The sequence below is a fragment of the Eubalaena glacialis genome, chromosome 10, assembly GCF_028564815.1.
Source record: "Eubalaena glacialis isolate mEubGla1 chromosome 10, mEubGla1.1.hap2.+ XY, whole genome shotgun sequence".
Taxonomy (NCBI): domain Eukaryota; kingdom Metazoa; phylum Chordata; class Mammalia; order Artiodactyla; family Balaenidae; genus Eubalaena; species Eubalaena glacialis.
In genome coordinates this window covers 116317472-116343163 of record NC_083725.1, presented here as the reverse complement: position 1 = coordinate 116343163, position 25692 = coordinate 116317472, and the positions used below count along the sequence as shown (strand labels likewise).

The following is a 25692-nucleotide window of genomic DNA, read 5'->3' as shown; positions in this document are numbered from 1 at the left end:
CTGTGTAACCTGTGCTTTTTGCCCTTTGAGGCTGCTGTGGACATCCTGTACGTCTCCTGATGCTCAGAGGCAGGTTTCCCCAGAGAATCAAGTCTGGAGGTCAGGTGAATGCTCATCCTTAAAGGACGATGCCCACATTGTTTTCCAGAGTTGTTGCACCTGTTTACATTCCCAGAAGCAGGGGCTGGCAGTCCATCCTGCTCGGCACACCAGGGTGGCATTGAGTTTTTCATTTTGCCAAGCTGGTGGGTGGAAATCTCATGTTGTTTAAGTTGCACTTTCCTGATGACTAACGAGATGGAATAACATCCCACAAGTTGGTGGGCTACTTATTTTCGTCTTCTGTTCATGAGTTTTGCCTATTTTTCTGTTGGGTTGTATTTTCCTCTTTTTTTTTTTTTAAAGTTCTTTATATATTTAGATGCTAACCTTTTGTTAACACATATGTGGTGAATACCCTATCCTAGTTTAAGACTCATCTTCTCACCTTCTTTATGGTAAGTTTTGATGAATAAAAGTTATTATTATTGTTATTATTTTGGCTGCGCCGCATGGCTTGCGGGATCTTAGTTCTCCGACCAGGGATCAAACCCAGGCCCACAGCAGTGGAAGCGCAAAGTCGTAACCACTGGACCACCAGAGAAGTCCCTAAAAGTCATTTTTAATGTAGTTAAAGGGATCGATCTCTTCCTTGATGGCTTGTGCTTCTTGTATAAGGAGAAATTCTCCTCCACCCTGAGGTCATAAAGATATTCTTTTCTCAGTTTAAAACTTTGCCATTCACGTGTAAGCCTTTAATCTCTCTGGGATTGAATTCTGTGTGTGGTATAACGTAGAAATCCAAAGTGTCTCTCCATAAGGATAATCTATTGTCCCAGGGCCGCTATTAAATGGTCCCTCCTTCCCCAGTGGTCTGCAACGCCACTTCTGTCATATACCAAACAATCAAAGCTCTTGGTTCTGTTCCACTGGTCAATTTGTCTATTCCTGCCCCAGTGCCACAATGAATTTAGAAGTCTCAGAATAAAATTTGATATCTGGTGGAACAAGTCCCCAACCTGTTTTGCTTCTAGAGTGTTTTGGCTCTGATTCATGGTCCTTTATGCTTCCATCTAAATTTTACCATCAGCTTGTAGAGTTCCAAGAAAAACCCTCTTGGGCGTTTACTCAACCTTGCTGAACTCTTTTATTACTTTCAATAATTTATAGATTCTTTTGGCTTGCCTATGTAGACAGTCATATCATCTGCAAAACGATGAGTTTTGTTTGTTTGTTTTTTATTTTTTGGCAGCCCACATGGCATACGGGATCTTAGTTCCCCGACCAGGGATAGAACCCGTGTCCCCTGCAGTGGAAGCACAGAGTCCTAACCACTGGAACGCCAGGGAATTCCCAAAACGATGAGTTTTGTTTCTTCCTTTCTAATGCCTAAACTTTTTACTTGTTTTTCTTGTTTCCTTCTAAAAGCTAGGACCTTCAGTACACTGTTGATCAGAAGTGGAAACAGAAAGTATATTTGTCTTCTTCCTGATTTTAAAAGGAATGTTCTAGTGTTTCAACAAATGACATTTATTGTACTTTCTTTTCTTGAGACACTCTTATCGGTTAAAGAAATTCTTTTTGACTCTGAGTTTCTTAAGCGTTTTTTATCATAAATACATATTGACTTTCAAGAGCTTTTTCTAAATCTATTGAGATGATCATGGTTTTTCTCCTTTAATATGGTGATTTTCATAAATATATTTTATAATGTTAAATAAATATTTCTGGGATTTCTTTCATTTCTGGGATTAAACCCAAATTGATATTTTCTGGATTTGATCTACTAAGATTTTGTTTTAGAATTTTGGCATTTACATTTTCCTTTCCTGAACTGTCTTAGATTTTGGTATCAAGATTAAACTGGCAGGGCTTCCCTGGTGGCGCAGTGGTTGAGAGTCTGCCTGCCAATGCAGGGGACACGGGTTCAAGCCCTGGTCCGGGAAGATCCCACATGCCGCAGAGCAACTGGGCCTGTGAACCACAATTACTGAGCCTGCGCGTCTGGAGCCTGTGCTCTGCAACAAGAGAGGCCGCGATAGTGAGAGGCCCGTGCACCACGATGAAGAGTGGCCCCCGCTTGCCACAACTAGAGAAAGCCCTCGTACAGAAACGAAGACCCAACACAGCCATAAATAAATAAAAATAAATAAATTAAAAAAAAAAAAAAAAGATTGAACTGGCATCTTACAATGAGGTAGAGAACATTCTCTTTTTCTATTGTATGGAAGAGTTTATACAAAATTGATACCATCTGTTACTTGAATATTTCGTAGGATTCATCTGTAAAACTCTGTGGGCTTACCTTTTTTAAAAAATTAATTAATTATTTATTTACTTTTGGTTGCGTTGGGTCTTCGTTGCTGCGTGTGGGCTTTCTCTAGTTGCGGCGAGCGGGGGCTATTCTTTGTTGTGGTGCTGCAGGCTTCTCATTGAGGTGGCTTCTCCTGTTGCAGAGCAAGGGCTCTAGGCGCATGGGGTTCAGTAGTTGTGGCTTGCGGGCTCTAAAGCGCAGGCTCAGTAGTTGTGGCACACGGGCTTAGTTGCTCCGCAGCATGTGGGATCTTCCCGGACCAGGGCTCGAACCTGTGTCCCCTGCATTGGCAGGTGGATACTTAACCACTGCGCCACCAGGGAAGTCCCAGCTTAGCATTTTTTGTATGAAGATTTTAGACCACCGATTTAATTTCTGTAATGGCTATAGGATTATTCAAGTTATCTATTCATGAGTCAATTTTAATGTTATTATTTTTCTAGGAATTTGTCCATTCATCCAAGTTAAAAATTATTACCATAAATTCCTGCTATATTTACAGTTATGTCCCCCTTTAAATTTCTACTCTTAATTTTGCCTTCACTTTTTTTTTGGCCATGCAGCATGCGGGATCTTAGTTCCCCGACCAGGGACTGAACCCAGCCGGGCCCCCTGAGATAGAAGCGCAGAGTCCTAACCACTGGACCACCAGGGAATTCCCATTCTATGATGTTTCTAGACAGGGGTTCCGCTTGTCATTCTTGGTATTTCTAGAGCTTCCTGGATTTATGAACTGGGTCTTTAATCAGTTCTATAAAATTCTCAGCCATTATCTCTTCTAATATTCCCTCTCTTACCTTTTCTCTCTCCTTTCCTCTTGGAACTTCAGTTTATGTACATTAGACCTTTTCACACTATCCTCCATGTCTCTTAATCTCTCTTTTAAATTTCCTAGCTTTGTGTCTCTGTGCTACATGCTGTATAACTTCCCTTATCTTCAGCTGGATTTAAAACCTGTTTCAGCTGCCTATTTTTAGTTTCAGTGATTATAAAGATTATTGCTAGGAGGTCTATGTGGCTCTCTTCCAAATATCTGACGTTTTGTGGCTCTGATCCTTACTTATTTTGCCAATTTGCAGGTGGCAAAGTAGGATTCCTACTAGGGCACCCTCCAGGTAAGCCTCCCCCTCTTAGACCCAGGGTTAGAATGATTTTCCCTAGCTTTGGAGTAATTAAAACCGACTGGGAACTCCTGGGGGAAGGTTAGAGAGAATACCTCACCTTTCTCTCTTCTGCATGATACTTAACACCCAGAATGTGAACACACATTCATCAGGTCGACAGGTTAGACCCCAGGAGCTTAAACCAAAGAGTTGGCAACAGGGGTGCTGACGGGACCCAGGTGTTCACATCATGAACAAGTGAGTAAGGCAGGTAGGCAGTGAACCCGGCAAACTGGAGAGTCATGCCATGTCCAAATGTCCAAGTGTGCAAATGCAGTGGCTGCTGCTCAGTTCCAGCCCATCATTCACGTGGGAATTACGTCTATTGATGTCAGACCTTCCAAGAAGTCAGAAATACACATTTGTATCTCACCTCACCAACTTTTACAATACAGGTGGGCCAAAGCTATGACTGTGTTTGTGACCCATGGCTGAAGCCTTTCCCTATGGAAAAGCCTTCATCTTCCCTGGGGCTGGCTCCTTGCTGTGCTCTTGGCTTTTCCTGGGGGGCTAATAAAAGAAACAGCAACACCAAAAATGCTTCCATATTCCATATCTTCTGTAAAACTACTGCTGCAGACACTGTCCATTCTGCTGAATGATTCCTCTCGTACAGAGACCCACCTGCTTCAATCTCTAGAACGGAATGCTCTGTGTTCACTCACTACTAAGTCACAGTTCAATACTGGCCAAAGATTTGGCAGATTTGACTCATTTATCTAGTGACATTATTATTATTAATAGACTGTTTTGGAATAATTTTAGATTTACAGAAAAGTTGCAAAGATAGTACAGAGAGTTCCCGTGTGCTCCTGGCCCAGTTTTGCCTGTTGTTAACATCTTACAAAATTGGTACATTTGTATTAACTAAACTCTAGACGTTATTTAGATTTCACTAGTTTTCCCACTAATGTCCTTTTTCTATTCCGGAATCTAACCCAAGACACTGCACTGCGTTTTGCATCTAATGATTTTTAATTTCTAATTTTATTTTACTTTAATGGCCAAACACGGATCTTTTTAGGAAAAATGCCTTACATCCCTTCTGGAAATAGGTGGGAGTACAATCATAAAGAGATATTTGCTGAATTGAAGGCTGGGCCTTCTTCAGGTTGAAAAAGCCAGCAGGACCTTGTTCTGATGGAAGGCACTGCCCGATAAGGAGTGGGTCACCATCAGTGGTCCTCCAGCTTTGCTGAGTGTCAGAATCACCTGGCAGGCTAGTAAACATGCAGGTTCCGGGGCCCCGCACTCAGAATTTCTGAATCAGGAGGTCTGGGGTGGGGCCTTTGAGTCTGTATGTCCTGGGCGATGCTGCTGCTGGTCCCTGGACCACACTTTGTGTCACACTGGCTTGGATAACACGACATTCTATTGCTCAGTTCCACATATATGTTGTTTCATTTAATTCCTATCAGGTGAGGCAGGTGATGTACCTCATTTAACAGATGAGAAAAGTGGAGGCCAGCAAGGCAAAGTATATTACCCCAATTACACAGCTGGTTAGTACTGGCACCAGAACCCCAAAAGGTCTCCTGACTCTAAACATCCCTACATGGGAGGGATGTCAGGGCTGCAGTGACCACTGTCCCTCCCTCCTTCACTCACCAAGCTCCAGGCTTCCTCCTTCTGTCTCTCAACCCACCAAGCTCCTCCCAGTCCCAAGACCAGGCTTTACGCTTTGTTTCTTCTGCTATCAGATCTTCTAATAGCTGGTTCCTCCTCGGCACTCAAATTCCAGCTTAAATACCACCTCCTCCAAGAAGCCTTCCCTGTTACAGGGTGGGGAGACAGAGTGAGGCTGGAGGGGGCCTCCAAGGTGAGAGGCCCCTGTTTACCTGGAGTCTCCGCAGGAACCTCTCCAGGGCGGGCTTGCCCACGGTCCGGATCTTGTTGCGGTCAAGGTGGACCTGGGCATCTGGGCGCCCATCGGAGCCTGTGGTGGGAGTGACGGTAACAAGTCCCTCGCCAGCCTCCAGCAAGACCCTCAGGATCACAAACCGGGCCTGCATGTGGGCCTGCCGGGGCCAGAGAAAGGAATCATTTGCAACCCCGAGGCAAGAATTATCAAGAGCTCATTCCAAGGCCTGATATATCATATGTGCCCACTAATTGTCAATTATTATTGTCGTTTTATTCTTCCCCAGCCTGTGGGTCCTTTTGTGCCTATTCCTCTCCCCTCAGATGCTTCCCTTCTCCTCTCACAAGGGAGGGCAGGCTGCCCTGGTAGACAGGAAGGCCATTTCCAGGCAGGACCCAGAGCCCCATGTTTCCCCTTGTCACCCACCATCCCCTCTGCTGCTCCACAGCCCACCCTCATGACAACAGTTACCCCCAGAGGGCCCCTCGCCACCAGGACCCCGAGCACTTTCTTCTCCACAATCCTGTTTGCATTCAACAGTGGGATCAAGAGGGCACCGTTATCCCCAGTTTACAGATGACAAAACAGAGGCCCAGAGAGGTGAAGTGACTTGCTCAGGGTCACACAGCTCGTAGGAGAGAGCAAGGACTAACCCAAGTTTCCTGACTCTAAAACGTGTGTTCTTTTTTTTTTTTTTTAATAAATTTATTTATTTTAAATTTATTTTTGGTTGTGTTGGGTCTTCGTTGCTGTGCACGGGCTTTCTTTAGTTGCAGTGAGCGGGGGCTACGCTTCGTTGCGGTGCGCAGGCTTCTCATTGCGGTGGCTTCTCGTTGCGGAGCATGGGCTCTAGGCATGTGGGCTTCAGGAGTTGTGGCACATGGGCTCAGTAGTTGTGGCTCGCGGGCTCCAGAGCGCAAGCTTGGTAGTTGTGGCACACGGGCTTAGTTGCTCCACGGCATGTGGGATCTTTCTGGACCAGGGCTCGAACCTGTGTCTCCGGCATTGGCAGGCGGATTCTTTTTTTTTTTTTTTTTTTTAATTTTATTTATTTATTTATTTATTTATTTATTTATTTATTTATTTATGGCTGTGTTGGGTCTTCGTTTCTGTGCGAGGGCTTTCTCCAGTTGCGGCGAGCGGGGGCCACTCTTCATCGCGGTGCGCGGGCCTCTCACTATCGTGGCCTCTCTTGTTGCGGAGCACAGGCTCCAGACGCGCAGGCTCAGTAGTTGTGGCTCACGGGCCCAGTCGCTCCGCGGCATGTGGGATCCTCCCGGACCAGGGCCCGAACCCGTGTCCCCTGCACTGGCAGGCAGACTCCCAACCACTGCGCCATCAGGGAAGCCCTGGCAGGCGGATTCTTAACCACTGCGCCACCAGGGAAGTCCCCGTGTGTTCTTTTGATGACACAATATTGCCTCCTCAAAACAGACTTACTTGACTTCTTTTTTTTTTTTTTTAATTTTTTTTTTAAAATTTTTATTTATTTATGGCTGTGTTGGGTCTTCGTTTCTGTGCGAGGGCTTTCTCCAGTTGTGGCAAGCGGGGGCCACCCTTCATCGCGGTGCGCGGGCCTCTCACTATCGCGGCCTCTCTTCTTGCGGAGCACAGGCTCCTAGACGCGCAGGCTCAGTAATTGTGGCTCACGGGCCCAGTTGCTCCGTGGCATGTGGGATCTTCCCAGACCAGGGCTCGAACCTGTGTCCCCTGCATTGGCAGGCAGATTCTCAACCACTGCGCCACCAGGGAAGCCCACCTGACTTCTTAAAAGATTTCAATTGCTTACCCTGTCTCTAAAGTACATCTCATCACCGAACAGTGTAGCCTAATGGCTCTGGAGGCAGGCTGCTTGGATTTGAATTCTGGTTCTGTTACTTACCAGCAAGTTACTTAATCGCTTTGTGCTTCAACTTCCTCATCTCTAAAATGAGGGTAATAACAGTACCTACCTCCTGGGTTGACACTGGGGACAAATGGGTTAATTCACATAAAGCGCTTAGAACTAAGTGGCACAGAGTAAGTCCTATGCAAGTCATCTGTTAGTGGTCATAGTAAAATCATCTCATCTGATTCACCCTCAAAGGTGGGCAAGGAGATTATTATTCCCATTTCACAGACAGGGACACCGAGACTCACAACAGTGACGTGACTTGCCCTCATATGCAGTGGACTCTGGGATCAACCTAGTTTATGCGCCTCATAGGTACGGTTGTCCCTTCCCTATACCCAGAATCCTGATCTTGGTCCCCACCTCAGGCTCCTCCCTCCTGAGGGGTCCCCTGGCCCCCACCTGTCTCCAGCTGGAGGCCTCAGGGGTGTAGAACTCCAGAGCAAGCAGCCCGGCCCGAACCATGTTGAGCCAGTTCACGTAGACCACATCTTCTGCATCAGCCCCCTCAAAGCCAAAGATCCTGGGGGAGGGAGGGGAAGTGGCAGGGGGGAGGGGGGTCAGAGGCTACCCGGGCCCTGCCCTCCTTGCCAGCACTCCCTCCATCCACAGAGGAGGCCCAACCCCCCAGGCCTGATGCTCGTACTCCAGCACTTGGGGGTTGAGGCAGAGGTAGAGGCCCACGCTCTCTGCCCGGCACTCTTCATAGCTGGAGGCGATAGTGCTGAACTTGCTGTCCCAGGTCTCCCCGCTCCGGTACCAGCTCTGAATCTGGGAGGGGAGGCCCAGGAAGCAAGCTTAGGGGTGCCTGCCACTCCCCTGGGCCGCCCCACTCCCAGCACCCCAAGCCTCCGCCGAGGCCACCCTCACCTGCTCCCCTGTCTCTGGGTTGATCACTGTCTCCTGGTCAAAGTTGAATGCTCCTTTCTCATCCTGCAGGAGAAGGGTCATGAACGTGGGGCAGGTGAGGGCAAGGTGCCCCTGCCCTGGGCCAGGCCTTCAGCCCTGGATCCAAGTGGCTCAGAAAGGTGACCGGGAGCAGTGAGTGGATGGCAGGAGCAGCAGGTCCACCGACACACTGCTGCCTCCAAACCTGTCCTGTGACACATCTCAGAGGCCCCAGAGGTAGAAGAACGTGAGGCACCTACCCCTGCACGGAGAGTGACACTGCAGGCCAGACGGGGAGGGACATGCCCAAAGTCACATGAAGACTTGGACTCAGTATCTCCAGAGCCCAGCTGGAGATGTCCCAGTGGGTGGACCAGAAGGCCTGGCCGCTCCTCACCTTCCTGGCCCCTCTGCTGGCAGAGGAGGTCACAGCATGTGACTCTGCCTCAGAAGCATCACCCTCACCGTCCTCTCCATGTGCCAAGTGTCTTTCGTGCACCATCCATTTCACCCTTGCAACCACCCTCCAAGGAACATTCTATTACTACCCCACTTCACAGAGGAGGAAACTAAGGCTCAGAGACTAAGAACCCCAAAGCGGAATCAGAGCACATAATGTCTGTGCACACTGTCTCTTAACAATAACACCCATTTTCAGAGGGCCTATCGAGTGCCAAGCAAATCCCAGGGCTTTGCCTTTATTCCTCACAAAAGCCATACAGTAGGAGTCAGGAACCCCATTTTACAGATGGGCCAACTGAGGCTCAGGGAGGGGAACTGTCTTGTGCAAGGCCACAGAGGGGCCACATGTGTCCCCGCTTCCCTGGGACTTCAAAGCCTGGACAAAGCCCAATGCCAAGCTGCTCCCCCATCAGCTGCTCTCTGGATCCTCCTGACTTGCAGGCCCAGCCCGTCCCCATTCAGGGAGGCAGCCCCACCCTACAAGGAGCAGGCCCAACCCTGCACTCTCTGACAGCCCTGCCCCACCCACCCCCAGTCATGTCATCCATGCAGCTCCGGGCTGGGGGTCCACAATGGGCTCTTCCCAGCCTGCCAGAAAGGCTGTCTGTCTTCTCATATTCCCTGAGTGGGTGTTGAGGGGGCTCCAGCCACTCTGGCTGGCCAGGAGGAAGGGGCAGCTCTGAGGAGAAGGGGCCCCCTACAATACCTGGAAAGGTACAGGCTCCAGGGAACAGCAGTGCAAAGACAGACAGTGCTGCAGCCTCAGGACTAAGGGCTCCAGACACTGCCCCCTCCCGGCCTCTCTAGCCCTGGGGCTGCCTGGGTCACACCCTCAGGGCAGGCTTCCCTGGCCTGAGCCAAGCAATTCTTCCTGTGGGGGGACCTTAGCTGGACAGTCCTGCAGGTCCCACTCAATCCTGGGACATCTTGGGGGAGGCTGAGACACTGAGGGCCAAGACTGGAGCCCCTGAGGGGCTGACTGTGGAGGAGGGGAGCCGTAGGCCTGGCGCTGCGGAGGCTCCTGCGGGCACCAGGGCCAGCCCCGTGTTCTTACCTGCACGAAGAGCTTGCCGCTGCCGTGGCCCAGCAGCTCGTGCAGCCCCACCTGCACGTCAAAGGAGGGTCCCTTCCAGCGGATGTACAGGTCCTGCCAAGACAAGCGGAGACCCACGCTGCCCACTGTCCCACCACGGCCACACGGCCTGCCCACACCCCCCGTGCCAGGCCGAGGGCCCATCGTGACGCACACATTTGCTAAAGGCCTACTACCCTGGGCACCGCAAAGCCCATCCCATCCTTGCAGCAACCCGCGAAGAAGGGGCTGCCTCCACTGTTTGCCAGCTGGGGAAACAGGCTCCAAAGACACAAGGTCAAAGGTCACAAGCGGGGAAGCAGCAGAGCCAGGCCCGAAGCCGTGTTCTTTCCTCTCCTCTGCACTGGCCTGTCCGCATTCCTGCATCAGCTGAGGTCAGGCCAGGCCCAGCGCCGGCCCTCGGGCTGCCGGTGCCCACCTTGTCCTCCTCCTCCAGGAAGGTGAGCTTCTCCCGCTGCGTGGCGTAGGCCACGGCCAGCACGTTCCCCAGCGACACGTTCTTAAAACCTTCCGTCTGCCTTAGGTCGTCATCTGGAGAAGGCGGGGGCGGGGACCAGGGAGAAGGGGCAAAGGTCAAAGGTCACAGACGAGGAGTCTGGACAAGAGGGGCAGGCCGGGATGGTGAGCGGAGCAGGGTGATTTGTGGCCAGGGTGAGTGTGTGGAGGCGGAGGGTGCGACTCTCAGTGGGGTCTCCTGGGGGTTTGGGCCATCCTGTCGTGTTTGAGGGGCAGGGCCCGCGGAAGCTTACAGTTGGGGATGTTGATGCCAGCAGGGATGCCGGAGCCGGCGAAGGTGAGAACATCCAGGGAGGTGAAGTCGGGGGTGAGGAACTTGTCCTTCTCGAAGGCTGGGGGCCAGGGAAGCTCCTTCAACAGCTGCTCCGCACTTGCCACCAGCCACTCAAACTTGGCACTCATGGCCTTGTTCACCATGGCCACGAAGCCTGTCGGGGGAGAGAGTGGGCTGTGGGTTGGCAGGGTTTGGAAGGGATCCCACACCCTCCTCAACCCCTCTAACCCTCCAGCCGTCATGCAGGTATTGAATGCCTGCTGTGCACAGTGACCCTGTGCTGGCCACTCGGGAGAACAGTGACCCAGGCCCGGGCCCTGCCTCCACGAGGTCACTGTTTTGGGATGGGTGGGGTACAGAGAGAAGGCTTCGCTGAGTAACGCCTGAGGTGGATCTTAAAGGAGATTGTGGGGAGTACACAGGGGATGATGGAAAGGATCAGATGCCCAGTGGAAGGGACGGCGTGAACAAAAAAAGATGCTCTCGTTTTTTGGGGGAACTGTGAGCTGTCCTGCATGACTAGCGCACCTGGCTTATGCGGTGGTGAGTGAGGCTGCTGCACAGGTGGCTGGGACTGATCCTTTCAGATTCAGTGCAGTAGAGTTCCTGGCTCAAAGCAGTGTTTCCAAAATTGTACTCCATAGAACACATTTTCTATGAGAGCCTTCATAAAGAAAGAGCTCCCTGGTCAGATAAAGTTTGGGCAACATTATACACTCTACCTCCATCTTCTTAAAGGTTCCCAATGCACATTTGCTCATTAAAGGTACTGAAGAGTCCTGCAAGCAGAGACTCCCTGCTGCTCAGCAACAAATCCTTCTTGATGTAATTCCTGCTAACCCTGCAGGGACTACGCCCTGGAAAGGCCTGACCTAGACTGAGGAAGGGGTCAACCTTAACCTGGCCAAGGGATGGGCTTGGCAATGCCTCCCCATCTGGATTCGCTCTGTCTGATGAAATCATCACACCAGGGCAGGAAGAGAGGATGATTAAAATAGCAAAGAAGGAAAAGCGACCTAAATAAATGTCCAATGATTGGGGATTATTAAATAAATCAGGGGGCAGCTATGTGATGGCATGCCATGCAGCTGTTAGATATGTAGTACAATATCAAATGTTGTGGGAAATTATTTATGATATATTGTGAATACTATACACCTATTAAAAAGAATGTGGTAGGTCTATATGTACCGATAGGAAAAATATCCATGATACATGATTAAGTGAAAAAAGCAAGCGACAGAACAATACACAGAATATAATCTCATTTACCTGGATGAGTTAAAAGGAATGCGTGGGGACTTCCCTGGTGGCGCAGTGGTTAAGAATCTGCCTGCCAATGCAGGGGACACGGGTTCGAGCCCTGGTCTGGGAAGATCCCACATGCCACGGAGCAACTAAGCCCGTGCGCCACAACTACTGAGCCTGCGCTCTAGAGCCCGTGAGCCACAACTACTGAGCCCGCATGCCACAATTACGGAAGCCCGCGTGCCTAGAGCCCAAGCTCCGCAACAAGAGAAGCCACCGCAATGAAAAGCCTGCGTGCCACAACGAAGACCCAACGCAGCCAAAAATAAATAAATTTATAAAAATAAAAAAAAAAAGGAGTGTGTGTGTGTGTGTGTGTGTGTGTGTGTGTGTGTGTGTGTGTGTGTGTGAATGCTTCGACAAAGGCCTGGAAGGACCTGTACTCAACTGCGAACTGTGGTGATCTCAGGAGGGGTGTGACATAGGAGAGGGTAGTAAAGGAGGGATTTCACGTTTTATCCTACATACGTCTGTACTGTTCCAATTACTTGCAACAAATGCAGATTTTAAATCACACACACACGTTTTTAAGCATAGCACTATACAAAAACAGAAGACAAAAAGTACATTCCAAATTTTAACCTTGGGGTGGGTACAATCACAGTTGATTTTTTTTGGTCTGTATTTTCATAATTTTTGACCATGAACAGAGACTACTTTTCTAATAATCACAATGAGTTATGTAAAAAGGGGGGGACCTCTGAGACTGAGGCTGCTGAGGAGGCCCTGGGGTCTTGGCCCTCAGAGCAGGCCTGGCAAATCAGGACCCGGGCAGGAAAGCTATGAGTGTGCACACCTGTCTCACCCGCCAGCCCCTGGACTGCCTGTCCCTTACGCCTTGTCCCTGGGCCTGGATCTCTGGGCTCAGATCCAAGCCCTCATGGGCTGTCGGGGCTTCCCTCTCTCCTCCAAGGCTAATCTCGCGGGCTTTTGGCAGCTGGATGCTCCAGACTCTACATCCAGGGGCTGGCGAGAATAAAGCTTGGCAGAAAAAAGTCTAAATCCTCAGGCTGGATGCCCTGCCCTGCACTAGTGGGTCCCATGGGGGCTTGGGCACAAGGGCCGAGGCAGCCTGCCACCTGCCCTGAGATGACAGCAGCCGAGTCAAGTTCACAGTCTCAGGGTTAATTCTGCTCCCATCAACCCAGCCCCGTTTCCGTGCCTGGCATTGTGCTGAGCCGTCTGCATATAATACCTCACTTCCCACGACACCCGAAAAGCGGTGACGGATGCGCAGAGGTGGGGTTAAGTGGCTCAAGGTCACACAGCCATTAAGTGACAAAGCTGGAGCCTATGCCTGGACCAGACACGAGAGGCAGCACAGCACAGCAAAGTGGCTCAGAGCCAAGGTGCCTGGGCTAGGCCACCCACCACCTGTGCCTCAGTTTCCACATCTGTGAAGTGAGGAGAGACATTCTCATAGGATGATGGTGTCAAAATGAGCTAGGTGTCCAGTACATGGCAAATCATCAATGGCTGTTGTCATTGTTATTATTACTGCTGAGGGAGGAGGGGGCAGGGGAGAGTCCTCAGGGGACAAGGGTAAGGGTTTCCATCTGACCGCCCACCTCCCAGAAGTTACCTTCAAACTCTCCGCGGGAGCCAAAGGGGTCTCGGTAGCTCTCGATGAACCCGATGTAACTGGGGGAGAGAAGGGCTGAGATGGAGGCGGGGCTGGGGGGAGGGGGCAGGGCGGGGTGAAGGCTGGCGCCTCACCTCTCCACGATGGGGCTTTTGTCCTGGATCCAGAAGCGAGAGCCCTTCTTGTGGGCCTCAATAGAGCCGTGGGTGAAGCTTTCTATGTACTGGGCCAGCATCTGCTCCTGGTGGCTGGTGGCTGCATAGGCCTGGGGGTGAGCAAGGGTTGGTCAGCCTCAGGCCACCCACCTGTCCCCATACCCGCCTTTGCTGCCCAGAGGGGCCTGGAGAAGCACCTCAGCCCCTAGCCAGCCCTACCTTGGCTTTCTCCAGGTGCTCCACCACCTTCTGGAGGATGGGTGCATAGTCTCCCCGGGTCACCCGGAAATTGCTTCCCTGGAATTCATAGCTCTTCAGCTTGGAATTCATTTCGGAGTCCAGAATAGGCTCTGAGGGAAAAAGGATGGCTCAGGGAAAAGGCTAACATAAGACACCCCAGCAGGCTTCTCGCTGTGACACTCCTTTACTCTAAGATCTTCGATGGCTCTCCACTGCCCACAGAAATTAGTATAAACTTTCATCTTCAAAAATATAGATATTGGGTTGGCCAAAAGGTCGTTCGGCTTTTTCCGTACCACCTTACAGAAAAACCCAAACGAACTGTTTGGCCAACCCAGTGTTATGTTACATGAAATGTTCTAAGTGATTTACATGTTAACTCATTTGAGCCTTGCATCAGCTCTGTGGGGAGAGGGAAATTATTATCTCTATTCTACAGATGGGGAAGCTAAGGCACCGACAGGTTAAGTCAGTTTTTGAAGGTCACACAGCAGCAAGTAGGAGAGTCGGATTCAAACCCAATGTGGCAGATTGTATTTAAAAAGCTAGCCATACCCTAGATGTAATCACAAGAGTCCTTATAAGGAGGAGACAGGAGGGTGAAGGGAGGTAGGAGATGTGATGAGAGAAGAAAGAAGGGGGAGAGATGTGAGGAAAGGGCCACAAGCCGAGGAATGCAGGCAGCTTCTAGAAGCAGAAAGAGGCAAGGAAACAGATTTCCCCTGAAGGCTCCAGAAGGAACTGGAGTCTTCTTTTAGACTTTGGACCTCCAGAACTGTAACAGAATAAATTTGTGTTGTTTTATGCCATTAAATTTGTGGTGATTTGTTACAGAAGCAATGGGATATTTTTTTTTAAAGGATTTTATTTTAAAAAAATTTTTTTGGCTGTGTTGGGTCTTCGTTGCTGCACGTGGGCTTTCTCTAGTTGTGGCGAGTGGGGGCTACCCTTCGTTGCGGTGCGCGGGCTTCTCATTGCGGTGGCTTCTCTTGTTGCAGAGCATGGGCTCTAGGCGCGCGGGCTTCAGTAGCTGTGGCTCGCAGGCTCTAGAGCGCAGGCTCAGTAGCTGTGGCGCACGGGCTTAGTTGCTCCACGGCCTATGGGATCTTCCCGGACCAGGGCTCGAACCCATGTGCCCTGCATTGGCAGGCGGATTCTTAACCACTGCGCCACCAGGAAGTCCGCAATGGGATATTAACACTGTTGTATTTTGCCTGTTGTCTCTGATCCATACAACATACTTCTAGCTTATATTTAAAAAAAAAAAAGATGGCCACAGTATCTCCCATCTCCCAAAGTGATTTCTCCTATCAGGACGTCTCCTCTTGAAGCGGGGCAGGCAGGCTTGTGGCTACAGCAGAAGTGACGCCATGTGACTGCCGAGGCTAGGTCATAAACGGCGACACAGCGTCTGCCGGGCTCTCTTGGGGTGTTCGCTCTGGAGCCCAGCCACCATGAGCAGTATGAAGATGCTGTGTGAGGTGTTTTGCTTGACAGCCCCAGCTGAGGTCCCAGCCAACAGCTAACATCTACCACTGGACATGTGAGTCGGTGAGCAGGCAGAGGATCCAGCCTCTAGCTGTTGAGTCACGCCCCACCTCTAAGTCTTCCCAGCTGAGGCCTCAGACATTGTCAGCCAGAGACATGCTGTTCCTAGCAGGCCCCATCCAAACTCCTGACCCACAGAGCCCGGGAGCATGAAAAGGTGGCTTTATATCACTAAGTAAGTGGGGGTGTTTGTTACGTCAGGCAGCCTGGCTCCAGAGCCACACTCTTAACCACTGTCCTCTGCTGCATCCTATAGGCCCAGCTCATATTCCCGTGCCATCTCCTCCTATTCCCTTGAGCCCTTATCCTCTTCCCTAGTCAAATCGAACTACGTACGTGCTGATCCCTAAACTTTCCCACCACCTTGCTTTGGCTCATGCTGTTCCCTCCACCAGAAGTGCTGTTCCCGACCTGTCCTCCTTTGCTTGGTATCTGAGGATCAACCAAGGCCCAGCTGCTGGGAAGGCACCGGTGAATGAAACACAGAGTTCCTCCTCTCAAGGAGCTTGAAGTCAACAGAAACATAACTGGGAAATTACTGGGCATGCTGATGAGCAAAGAGGCTGTGGGAAGACAGGGAAAGGTCCTGGGAAGGTGAGGTCCAAGCTTGGCCTACAGGACGATTAGGGTTCATCAGTGGAACACCTAGAGGGGAGGGAGGACATTCCAAGCGGGAATGGGGAACAGACCGTGCAAAGGCCTGGAGGGTGTAGGTGAGAACATGGGGTTTTCAGGGAATTGGAAGCTGCTGAGCATGGCTGCAGCCCAGAGTCTAAGTGGGAGGCTGGGGCTGGGAGGTGGGAGGTGGGTGGGGAAGGGAGGGCCGGGTTACAAAGGTCCTCACAGGGGCCTGGATGCTTCTCTTAATGCTGCATCTGTATCCCCCTCACCTGGTAACAGACTCCAGTTTTCTTTTGAGAACCACCCCCTCACAACCACCCCAAGTCCAGGTGGTGGGTCCACCTGGCTGTAAGGTAGGCTTGGGACCAGGGTCCCTTAACCACAAGGACTGGTTCACAGGTAAACAGGGGACCCGAAACAGAGAAACTTGAGCCACTCCCAGACGTTAAGACACTACTTCGGGGAGAAAAGGGCTCTCTTTGTTGGAATGGCCTAGCTGGTGGCTATCAGGCTGTGTGTTTTGGTTGACAGCCCCAACCGAGGTCCCAGCCAACAGCTAACATCTACCACTGGACATGTAGATGGGAGCAGCCTGCTGTGGGTGAAGTCAAAGAGAGCTGAGCCAAGACACAGAGAGAGAAATTTCTGAGAATACTGTCTGAGCAGCTGGATCCAGCTGTGCCTGAAGCTATTGTATTCTGGGCTTCTTAATTACTCAAGCCTATGAAGTCCCCTTTGCTGTAGGCAAATTTGAAATAGGTTTCCTCACTTATAACCAAGAAATTCCAAATGATGGAGCCCTTAGAAGTGCATCTGGGCTTTGCCTTGAAGGTACTTTGGGAGATATTTAGGAAGTGGATTTTAGTAAGTTCACCACCCCCACCTTTCTGTATTCTCCCCAACCTCCAAGACACACGTGGTCACCTTTTCCATTAAGCCTTCACTGAGGTGCAATTTGGATTTCTCCTCTAGGCTGTCATGGGACATATGGTCCAGCCTCTACTTCCATTGTTTACATGGATTGTTATCTTCTGCGCCACTGCCTGGAGGATGGGGACCATGGCCAACACGTGGCCCCTGTCAGAGGCTTGCAGCAGTGATGTTCGCCACGTGGAACGAAGGCCCTTCCCCTGCCCTCGTGCCTCCGCTTAGCTTTACATCACCACCAGCACCGGGGCTGGGGGTGCTCACCTCACAGGAACACCATTTGCTGAGCACTAGGGCTTGCACCTAGCAAGCCTTCGATCAACATCTGCCATAACTATTACAACTGCGGTTACTCCTTGCAGCTACCGTAGTCGGCTAACCCCTGTCCTGGGTTCTGGCCCCCTCCACGCTGGTCCAGGAACACAGGAAGGAGGAGAAGGGGCGTGAGCTCACCTGTGCTCAGCACAGAAGCCAACCGCACCTCGTAGCAGGGCTTCCCATCCTGGCCAACCTCCTTGAAGAGCCGTGTGTTGTAGGCACTGAGGTTCTGGAAAAGACCAGGGCAGGGGTTTGGGGGAGAGTAATTCCAGAGCGGGCTGTGGGGTGGGGGGAGGGAAAGTGGGTCACACCATGGAGAGAAGATACACAGGTAAACCAGTCCAGGGCCTCCGGTAGACCTGCCTGAGTTGTCTGCGAGGGGAGAGAGCAGGGTGGGCAGGCCAGGGCCGACTCCCGCTCTGCTCAGTACACTGAGCGCTAACTTTTACTAAGCGCTGTGCAAGACACTTCGTGACCTCAGCTAACCCGGGGTACAGGAGGCAGGTCCCATTCCACAGATAAGGAAATGTCGCTGTGTGGCTGAGCTGGGAGGTGAAAGTGACACACGGATGCCAGAGCCCAATCCAAGCAGCTCTGATGTTCTGTGTCCTCCTGCCCTGAGGCTGTCACAAGGCCCTTCAGCCCAGGGTGGGGCAGGGGCGGCTCCATCACGGCACACATGGGGACATCTTCATTCAAGCCAGGCTGACCCTTAGACGAGGATTCCCAAGTCTTCTCCACCTCAAGGACCCAAGATGCCCATGCCTCTGGGCCCAAGCTGAGACCCAGGACTGGGCGCCAGTGCCAAGGGGACCCCCAACAAACCACCACCCCAAGTTCCCCAACCCCCAAACCTGTGAGTCCAGAAAGTCTTGGGCTAGTTTGGCATCTTCCATGGTACAGTTCCCAGAGAAATAGGTGGTGATTCCCTGTCGGGGAAGGGGCAGATGGGAAATAGGAGTTGCTGAGTTGGGTTGGGGAAGCTGGTGAATTCCTTCCCAGCCACCCTCTCCAGCCTCTGGCTTCCTCCACTTCCTCTCAGCAGCCTCCACCGTCCCTCTCCAACTCTTTCCAGGGGGAAAAAATTACAACACAAACAACAAACAGAGGCCCAAGTCCAGCCTTCCTGCAGCTCTGTGCCAGCCTCTCGCGGGCCCGCCCCTAAGGTTTGCTGCGTCCCTCACCCCACGCAGCTCCCAAGCAGCCTCCAGAGGTGGGAAGCTTTGGCCCCCTCCTTTCCCATGCCCCCTCCTCAGCTCCCTCCAGTTCTCAGCTTCTCTCCTTCCTTCCTCCTGCACATGGCATCCCAGGATGTCAGAACTGGGAGGGCATTCAGAAAGCGTTCCATCCAACCTGCTTACAAACGATGACGCTGAGGTCCGCGGTGGAGGGCAGCTTGGCCTCAGGCGTGACGGACAGCCCGCTGCCTCCCCATCGGGTGCCCTTCCCTCCATACCAGGCGGCCCCCAAGGATGCCCTCCACTCCCCAGTGTGGCTGGGGGGGCCTCACCTCCTTCCCCAGCCCGAGGTGTCGAAGCCTCGATTCCAGAGAGAACATGAGCTCCCCGCAGGCCTGCCAGAGGCCCCTGACTTCCTCCGGGTGCTGCTCCGCGGCCTTACTGCCCAGGATCACACGTTCCAGCTTCTCCTGCAGGGGAAGGGAGGCCCGTGGCCTGGCCACACCACGCGAACCTGCCTCCTGGAGCACCCCCCCTCCCCACCCCCATCGACCCCCAAGCTCTTCTCCCACAGTCTAAGACCTTCTGGCTCTGAGTGCAGTTGACGGACCGGCAGCGTTGACATTGCCCGAGAAATGCAGACCCTCACGCCCCACCTGCTCAGGCCTGCTGGGTCAGAAGCTGCATTTCAACAAGCTCGCCAGGCAATTCGTGCACTCAGTAGGGGCTGAGAGCCCTGGTGTAAGAGCTGCCTCTGCCCCAAAAGGGCCCGAGCCCCGTGGTCCCAGAGAGGGACTCCTCATGCCCAGGCTCCTCCGCTGTCCTCAGTGGTGACCAGCAGGCTCCATCTCTGCAGCACCTAACAGCGCACAGAGCCCTTTCACAGCCTCCGCTCATTCGTCCCTCGGGTCAGCAGGGTCAGGAGGTGGCTGCAGCACCCAAGGCCGTGCAGTGTGGTAGTGACAAGGTCAAGGCTCCTCTCAGGGCCCGACTCCCACTGGGGCTCCATCTGCTGCATGCCCCGCCCTCCCATCCCACCGGCCCCAAACTGCCCACCTTCCCCAGCCCTCTTCAGCTCACCTTGGGCAGGTTGGGAACAAACTTGGTGTCACCAAAGGACTTGTAGTTGCCCATGTTGGAGTAGACACCTGCAGTGTAGACCAGGAACGCCTGGGGGAAAGGGGGTCAGAGGAAGCACAGCCTCCCTACCCCACGGAGGTTCCCTCCTGGGATATTAACACCCCAGAGAAAACAGTATGGGTGAGGCTGGGAGATCGGCGGGGCAGGACCCACATCCTGGGAGGTCCCAGTCTGGCCACAACATGCTTTCACAGCCTAGTCTTCACACACCCATCGTCCAGCCAAACTGGTCTTCTCAACAGCTACCAAATACATCCAAGCCCTCATGCACCTTGTTCCCTTTACATCAGCACCCTCTCAGCCACCTGCGGCCCTCTCATGTGACCCCCGAGGCCCAGTGCAAACACCACCTCCTTCTGCAGGAAACCTGTCCACAGCCCTCACCTGGCAGGCAGCCAGCACCGGAAGCATCAAACGTTAGGGCTGGAGGGGCCTTGGTCAACTACTCTATGGCTTTTGCTGGCCCCAAATCTAGTCTCCCTTCCTCTGGCAATAAGGCCTCACATCTTCCTTTTGGGATAGGGCGAAATCTCTCTTCCCCAACTCCAGGGGTGGGCACAGGCCCAAGCTGGCCAATAAGAGCCCAACCAGGAAATTTCCCAGTGGCAACGAGCCTCTGTTTTATACCAAGAATCATCAAGCCTGAAGCCCCTGGAGCTCCCCTACTTGGGTGACGGAAGAAAGCAAAGCTGAGAGATGAAGACTGCATCACCACGGTATCACCGAGTCCCTGAATCTAGTCGTGCCTGAAGCCTCCCTAGCCCTGGACTTTTCAATTATGTGAGCCAGTAATTCTCTCTTTTTTTAAATAGACTTTATTCTATAGAGTAGGTTTAGGTTCCCAGCAAAACTGAGCGGCAGGTACAGAGATTACTCCAAAGTCCCCTATCCCCACACAGGCACAGCCTCCCCCATTTTAATAGCCCGCACTAGACTGGTGCATTTCTTACAACTGATGAACCTACACTGACACGTCATCACCCAAAGGTCATAGTTTACATTAGGGTTCACTCTTGGCGTTGTACATTCTATGGGTTTAGGCAGATGTATAATGACATATATCTACCATTATGTATGATACATTACTCTGTATTATACAGAGTAGTTTCAGTGTCCTAAAAATCCTCTGTGGTCGTTCTCCCTCCCAACGCCTGGCAACTACTGATCTTTTTACTATCTCCATAGTTTTGCCTTTTCCAAAATACCATAGAGTTGGAATCATACAGTATGTACCTTTTTCAGATTGGTTTCTTTCACCCAGTAATATGCATTTAACTTTCTCCATGTCTTTTCATGGCTTGATAGCTCATTTCTTTTTAGCACTAGATAATGTTCCATTGTCTGATGTACCACAGTTTGTTTATTGATTCAGCTACTGAAGGACATCTCAGTTACTTCCAAGTTTTGGCAGTTATGAATACAGCCGCTATAAAAATCGTGTGCAGGTTTTTTTGTGGACATAAGTTTCACTTCAAGTTTTCACCTTGGTAAGTACCAAGGAGCATGACTGCTGAATCGTACGGCAAGAGTACGTTTAATTTTATAAGGAAGTGCCAAACTCTCTTCCAAAGTGGTTGTACCACTTTGCATTCCCACCAGCAATGAACAAAAGTTCCTATTGTTCCACATCCTTGCCAATATTTGGTGTTGTCGGTGTTTTAGATTTTGGCCGATCTAATAAGTATATAATGGCATCTTGTTTTTTAAGTTTGCAATTCCCTAATGACATACGATGTGGAGCATCTTTTCATATGATTATTTTCCATCTGCATATCTTCTTTGGTGAAATATCTGTTAAGGTCTTTGGTCCATTCTTAAATCGGGTTGCTCGTTTTCTTACTGTTGAGTTTTAAGAGTTCTTTGTACATCTTGGATAACAGTCCTTTATTAGACATATATTTGCAAATATTTTCTCCCAGTCTGTGACTTATCTTTTCATTCTCTTGACAGTGTCTTACACAGAGCAGAAAACTTTAATTTTAATAAGTTCAGCTTATCAATTATTTCTTTCATGGATCATACTTGGTGTTGTATCTAAAAAGTCACCTGCATACCCAAGGTCATCTAGATTTTCTCCTATGTTATTTTCTGGGATTTTTATAGTTTTGTATTTAACATTTAAGGCTGTGATTCATTTTGAGTTAATTTTTGTGAAGGATGTAAGGTCTGTGTCTAGATTCTTCTTTCTTTTTTTTTTTTAACATATGGATGTCCAGTTGTTCTAGCACCATCTATTGAAAAGACTATTTTTGTTTCATTGTATTGCCTTTGCTCTTTGTCAAAGATTTGTTGACTATATTTATGGGGGTCTATTTCTGGGCTCTCTATTCTATTGCACTGATCTATTAGTCTATTATTTTGCCAACAGAACACTGTCTTTTTTTTTTTAATTAATTAATTAATTAATTTTTATTTTTGGCTGCGTTGGGTCTTTGTTGCTGCACGCGGGCTTCCTCTAGTTGTGGCGAGCAGGAGCTACTCTTCATTGTGGTGCGTGGGCTTCTCACCGCAGTGGCTTCTCTTGTTGCGGAGCACGGGCTATAGGCACATGGGCTTCAGTAGTTGTGGCATGCAGGCTCAGTAGTTGTGGCCCACAGGCTCTAGAGCACAGGCTCAGAAGTTGTGGTGCACGGGCTTAGTTGCTCCACGGCATGTGGGATCTTCCGGGACCAGGGCTTGAACCCGTGTCCCCTGCATCGGCAGGTGGATTCTTAACCACTGCACCACCAGGGAAGCCCCAGAACACTGTCTTGATTATTGTAGCTTTATAGTAAGTCTTGAACTAGAGTACTATCAGTCCTCCAATTTTGTTCTTCTGCTTCATTATTGTGTTGGCTATTCTGAGTCTTTTGCCTCGCCATATTAACTTTAGAATCAGTTTGCCGGTATCCACAAAACAACTTGCTGGGATTTTGACTGGGATTGCATTGAATTTATAGATCAAGTTGGGAAGGAGTGACATCTTGACAATATTGAATCTTTCTATGCACAAACATGGAATATCTCTCCATTTATTTAGTTCTTCTTTGATATTTTTCATCAGAGTTTTGTAGTTTTCCTCATATAAGTCTTGCACACATTTTGTTGGATTTACAACTAAGTATTTCAACTTTTTTGAGTGCTATTGTAAATGGAATTCTGTTTTAAATTTCAAATTCTACTTGTTCATTGCTGTAATATAGGAAAGCAATTGGCTTTTGCGTATTAACTTTGCAACCTGCAAACTTGCTATAATTACTTATGAGTTCTAAGAGTTTTTGGTTGATTCTTTCAGATTTTCTACATAGACAATCATGTCATCTGTGAACAAAGACAGTATTATGTCTTCCTTCACAATCTGTATACCTGTTATGTCTTTTTCTTGTCTTATTGCATTAGCTAGGACTTCCAGTACAATGTTGAAAAGTAGTGGTGAGAGGGGACATCCTTGCCTTATTCCTGATGTTACTGGGAAAGTTTTTCACCACTAAATATGATGTTAGCTGTAAGGTTTCTGGTTTTCTGACAGTTTTTATCATGAATGGGTATTGGATTTTGCCAAATGCTTCTTCTGCATCTATTAATATGATCATGTGATTTTTCTTCTCTAGCCTGTTGATGTGATGATTTACATTTATTAATTTCTGAATGTTGAACCAGATTGGCAGGATAAATCCTACTTGGTCGTGGTACATAATTCTTTTTATATGTTGTTGGATCCAATTTACTAACATTTTATTGAGGACTTTTGCATCTATGCTCATGAGACATATTGGTCTGTAGTTTTCTTTTCTTTCATTGTAATTTTTGTCTGATTTTGGTTTTAGGGTAATACTGGTCTCACAGAATGAGTTAGAAATTATTCCCTCTGCTTTTCTCTTCTGAAAGAGATTGTAGAGAATTGGTACGTTTAGTACCAATTAGTTAGTACTACTAACTTAAATGTTTAGTAGTGAACCTATTTTGGCTTGATGTTTTCTGTTTTGGAAGGTTGTTGATTAATTATTGATTCCATTTCTTTAATAGATATAGGCCTATGTAGATTATCTATTTCTTCTTTGTCAGTTTTGGCAGATTATGTCTTTCAAGGAATTGGTCCATTTCATATAGGTTATCAAATTTGTGGGCATAAAATTTTTCATAGTATTCCTTGATTATCATTTGAATGCCCATGGATCTGTACTGATGTCCCTTCTTTCATTTCTGATATTAGCAGTTTGCGACCTCTCACTTTTTTTTCTTAGTTAGCCTGGCTAGAGGTTTATCGATTGCTATGATCTGAATGTTTGTGTCCCTCCAAAATCAGTATGTTGAAACCTAACCTCCAAGGCCATGGTATTAGGAGACAGGGCCTTTGGGAGGAGATTAGATCATGAGGGCATAGCCCTCCTCATTGACATTAGTGCCCCTACAAAAGAGATCCCAGAGAGCCAGCTCAAATGATCCATCATGTGAAAACACAGTGAGAAGTCAGCAGTCTGCAACCCAGAAGAGGGCTTTCACCAGAACCCGACCATGCTGGCACCTGTCTTCCATTCTTTTTCTGCCTTCTGTAGTTTTAACTGAGCGTTTTATATGATTCCATTTTCTCTCCTTTCTTAGCGTATCAGCTGTACTTCTTTTTCTATTTTTTTCAGTGGTTGAGTTTGCAATATACATTTACAACTAATTCAAGTCCACTTCATGGGCAGTTTGAGTACCTTATAATAACAAAATAATCCCAATTCTTGCCTCCCCTCCCTCATATCACTTCTGTCATTCATTTCACTTCTACATAAGCATACATAAGCATATACATACATGTACACATAAGCACACATAGTTGGATATGTTGCTGCTATTATTATTTTGGACAAACTGTTATCTCTGAGATCAATTAAGAATAAGAAAAATAAAAGTTTTTATTTTACCTTCACTTATTCCTTCTCCAATGCTTTTCCTTTTTTTACTGTACATCTGAGTTTCTGACCTATATCATTTTCCTTCTCTCTAAAGAACCTCTTTTAACATTTCCTGCAAAGTAGGTCTATTGGCAACACATTCCCTCAATTTTTGTTTGTCTGAGAAAGTCTTTATTTCCACTTCACTTCTGAAGGATAATTTCACAGGGTACAGAATTCTAGGTTGGTGGCTTTTTATCTCAACACTGTAAATATTTCAGTCCACTCTTCTTGCTTGCATGATTTCTGAAAGGTCAGATGTAATTCTTATCTTTGTTCCTCTGTGGATAATTTTTCCTTCTGGGTTCTTTCAGAACTTTTTCTTTCTCTTTGATTTTCTGTAGTTTAAACATGATATGCCTACATGTAGGTTTTGTTTGTTTTTCTTTTTTGTTTTGCACTTACTATCCTACTTGGTGTTCTCTGAACTTCCTGGATCTGTGGTTTGGTATCTGACATCAATTTGGGGAAATTCTCAGTCATTATTATTTCAGATATTTCTTCTGTTTCTTTCTTTCTTCTTCTGGCTTTACCACTATATATATGTTACACTGCTTATAGTTGTCCCAGTTCTTAGATATCCTATTCTGCTTTCTTCAGTCTTTTTTCTCTTTGCTTTTCAGTTTTGGAGGTTTCTATTGAGATACCCTCAAGCTCAGAGATTCTTTCCTCTGCTATGTCAAGTCTACTAATAAGCCCATCAAATGTGTCCTTCACTTCTATTAGTGTTTTTTTGATCTCTAGCACTTTTTGGATCTTTGTTGGAATTTCCATCTCTCTGTCTACATTGCCCATCTGTTCTTTTTTTTTTAATTGAAGTATAGTTAATTTACAATACTGTGTTAGTTTCAAGTATACAGCAAAGTGATTCAGATATATATATGTATATATCTATATGTATATATCTATATATGTATTCTTGTTCAGATTCTTTTCTATTATAGGTTATTACAAGATACTGAGTATAGTTCCCTGTGCTATACAATAGGTCCTTGTTGTTTACCTATTTTATATATAGTAGTGTATATATGTTAATCCCAAACTGCCCATCTGTTCTTGTATGCTGTTTACTTTATCCATTAGCACCCTTAGAATATTAGTCATAGTTGTTTTAATTCCTGGTCTGATAAGTCCAACATCCCTGCCATATCTGAGTCTGGTTCTGATACTTGCTCTGTCTCTTCAAGCTGTGTTTTTTGCCTTTAAGAATGTTTTCGAATTTTTTTCTTGATAGCCAGACATGATGTGCTAGGTA

The 25692-nt window shown here is 48.7% G+C and overlaps 1 protein-coding gene across 5 annotated transcripts in view; it reads right to left on the bottom strand.

The window, feature by feature from the left end:
- Window positions 1–25692, bottom strand: part of DPP3 (dipeptidyl peptidase 3) — a 33531-nt gene that overhangs the window by 4323 nt on the left and 3516 nt on the right. For 4 of the 5 annotated variants that reach the window (XM_061202093.1, XM_061202090.1, XM_061202091.1 and 1 more), the window contains exons 3-16: window positions 19459–19548; window positions 18711–18848; window positions 18055–18129; window positions 17336–17429; window positions 13766–13896; window positions 13526–13656; window positions 13392–13450; window positions 10461–10655; window positions 10130–10242; window positions 9673–9765; window positions 8139–8201; window positions 7915–8039; window positions 7671–7791; window positions 5355–5534 (exon numbers count right to left, since the gene is read on the bottom strand). In XM_061202093.1, the coding sequence (XP_061058076.1) occupies window positions 5355–5534; window positions 7671–7791; window positions 7915–8039; window positions 8139–8201; window positions 9673–9765; window positions 10130–10242; window positions 10461–10655; window positions 13392–13450; window positions 13526–13656; window positions 13766–13896; window positions 17336–17429; window positions 18055–18129; window positions 18711–18848; window positions 19459–19548 (1608 nt within the window). The remainder of the gene's footprint in view (window positions 1–5354; window positions 5535–7670; window positions 7792–7914; window positions 8040–8138; window positions 8202–9672; window positions 9766–10129; window positions 10243–10460; window positions 10656–13391; window positions 13451–13525; window positions 13657–13765; window positions 13897–17335; window positions 17430–18054; window positions 18130–18710; window positions 18849–19458; window positions 19549–25692) is intronic. The other variant, XM_061202092.1, reaches the window with a different exon arrangement.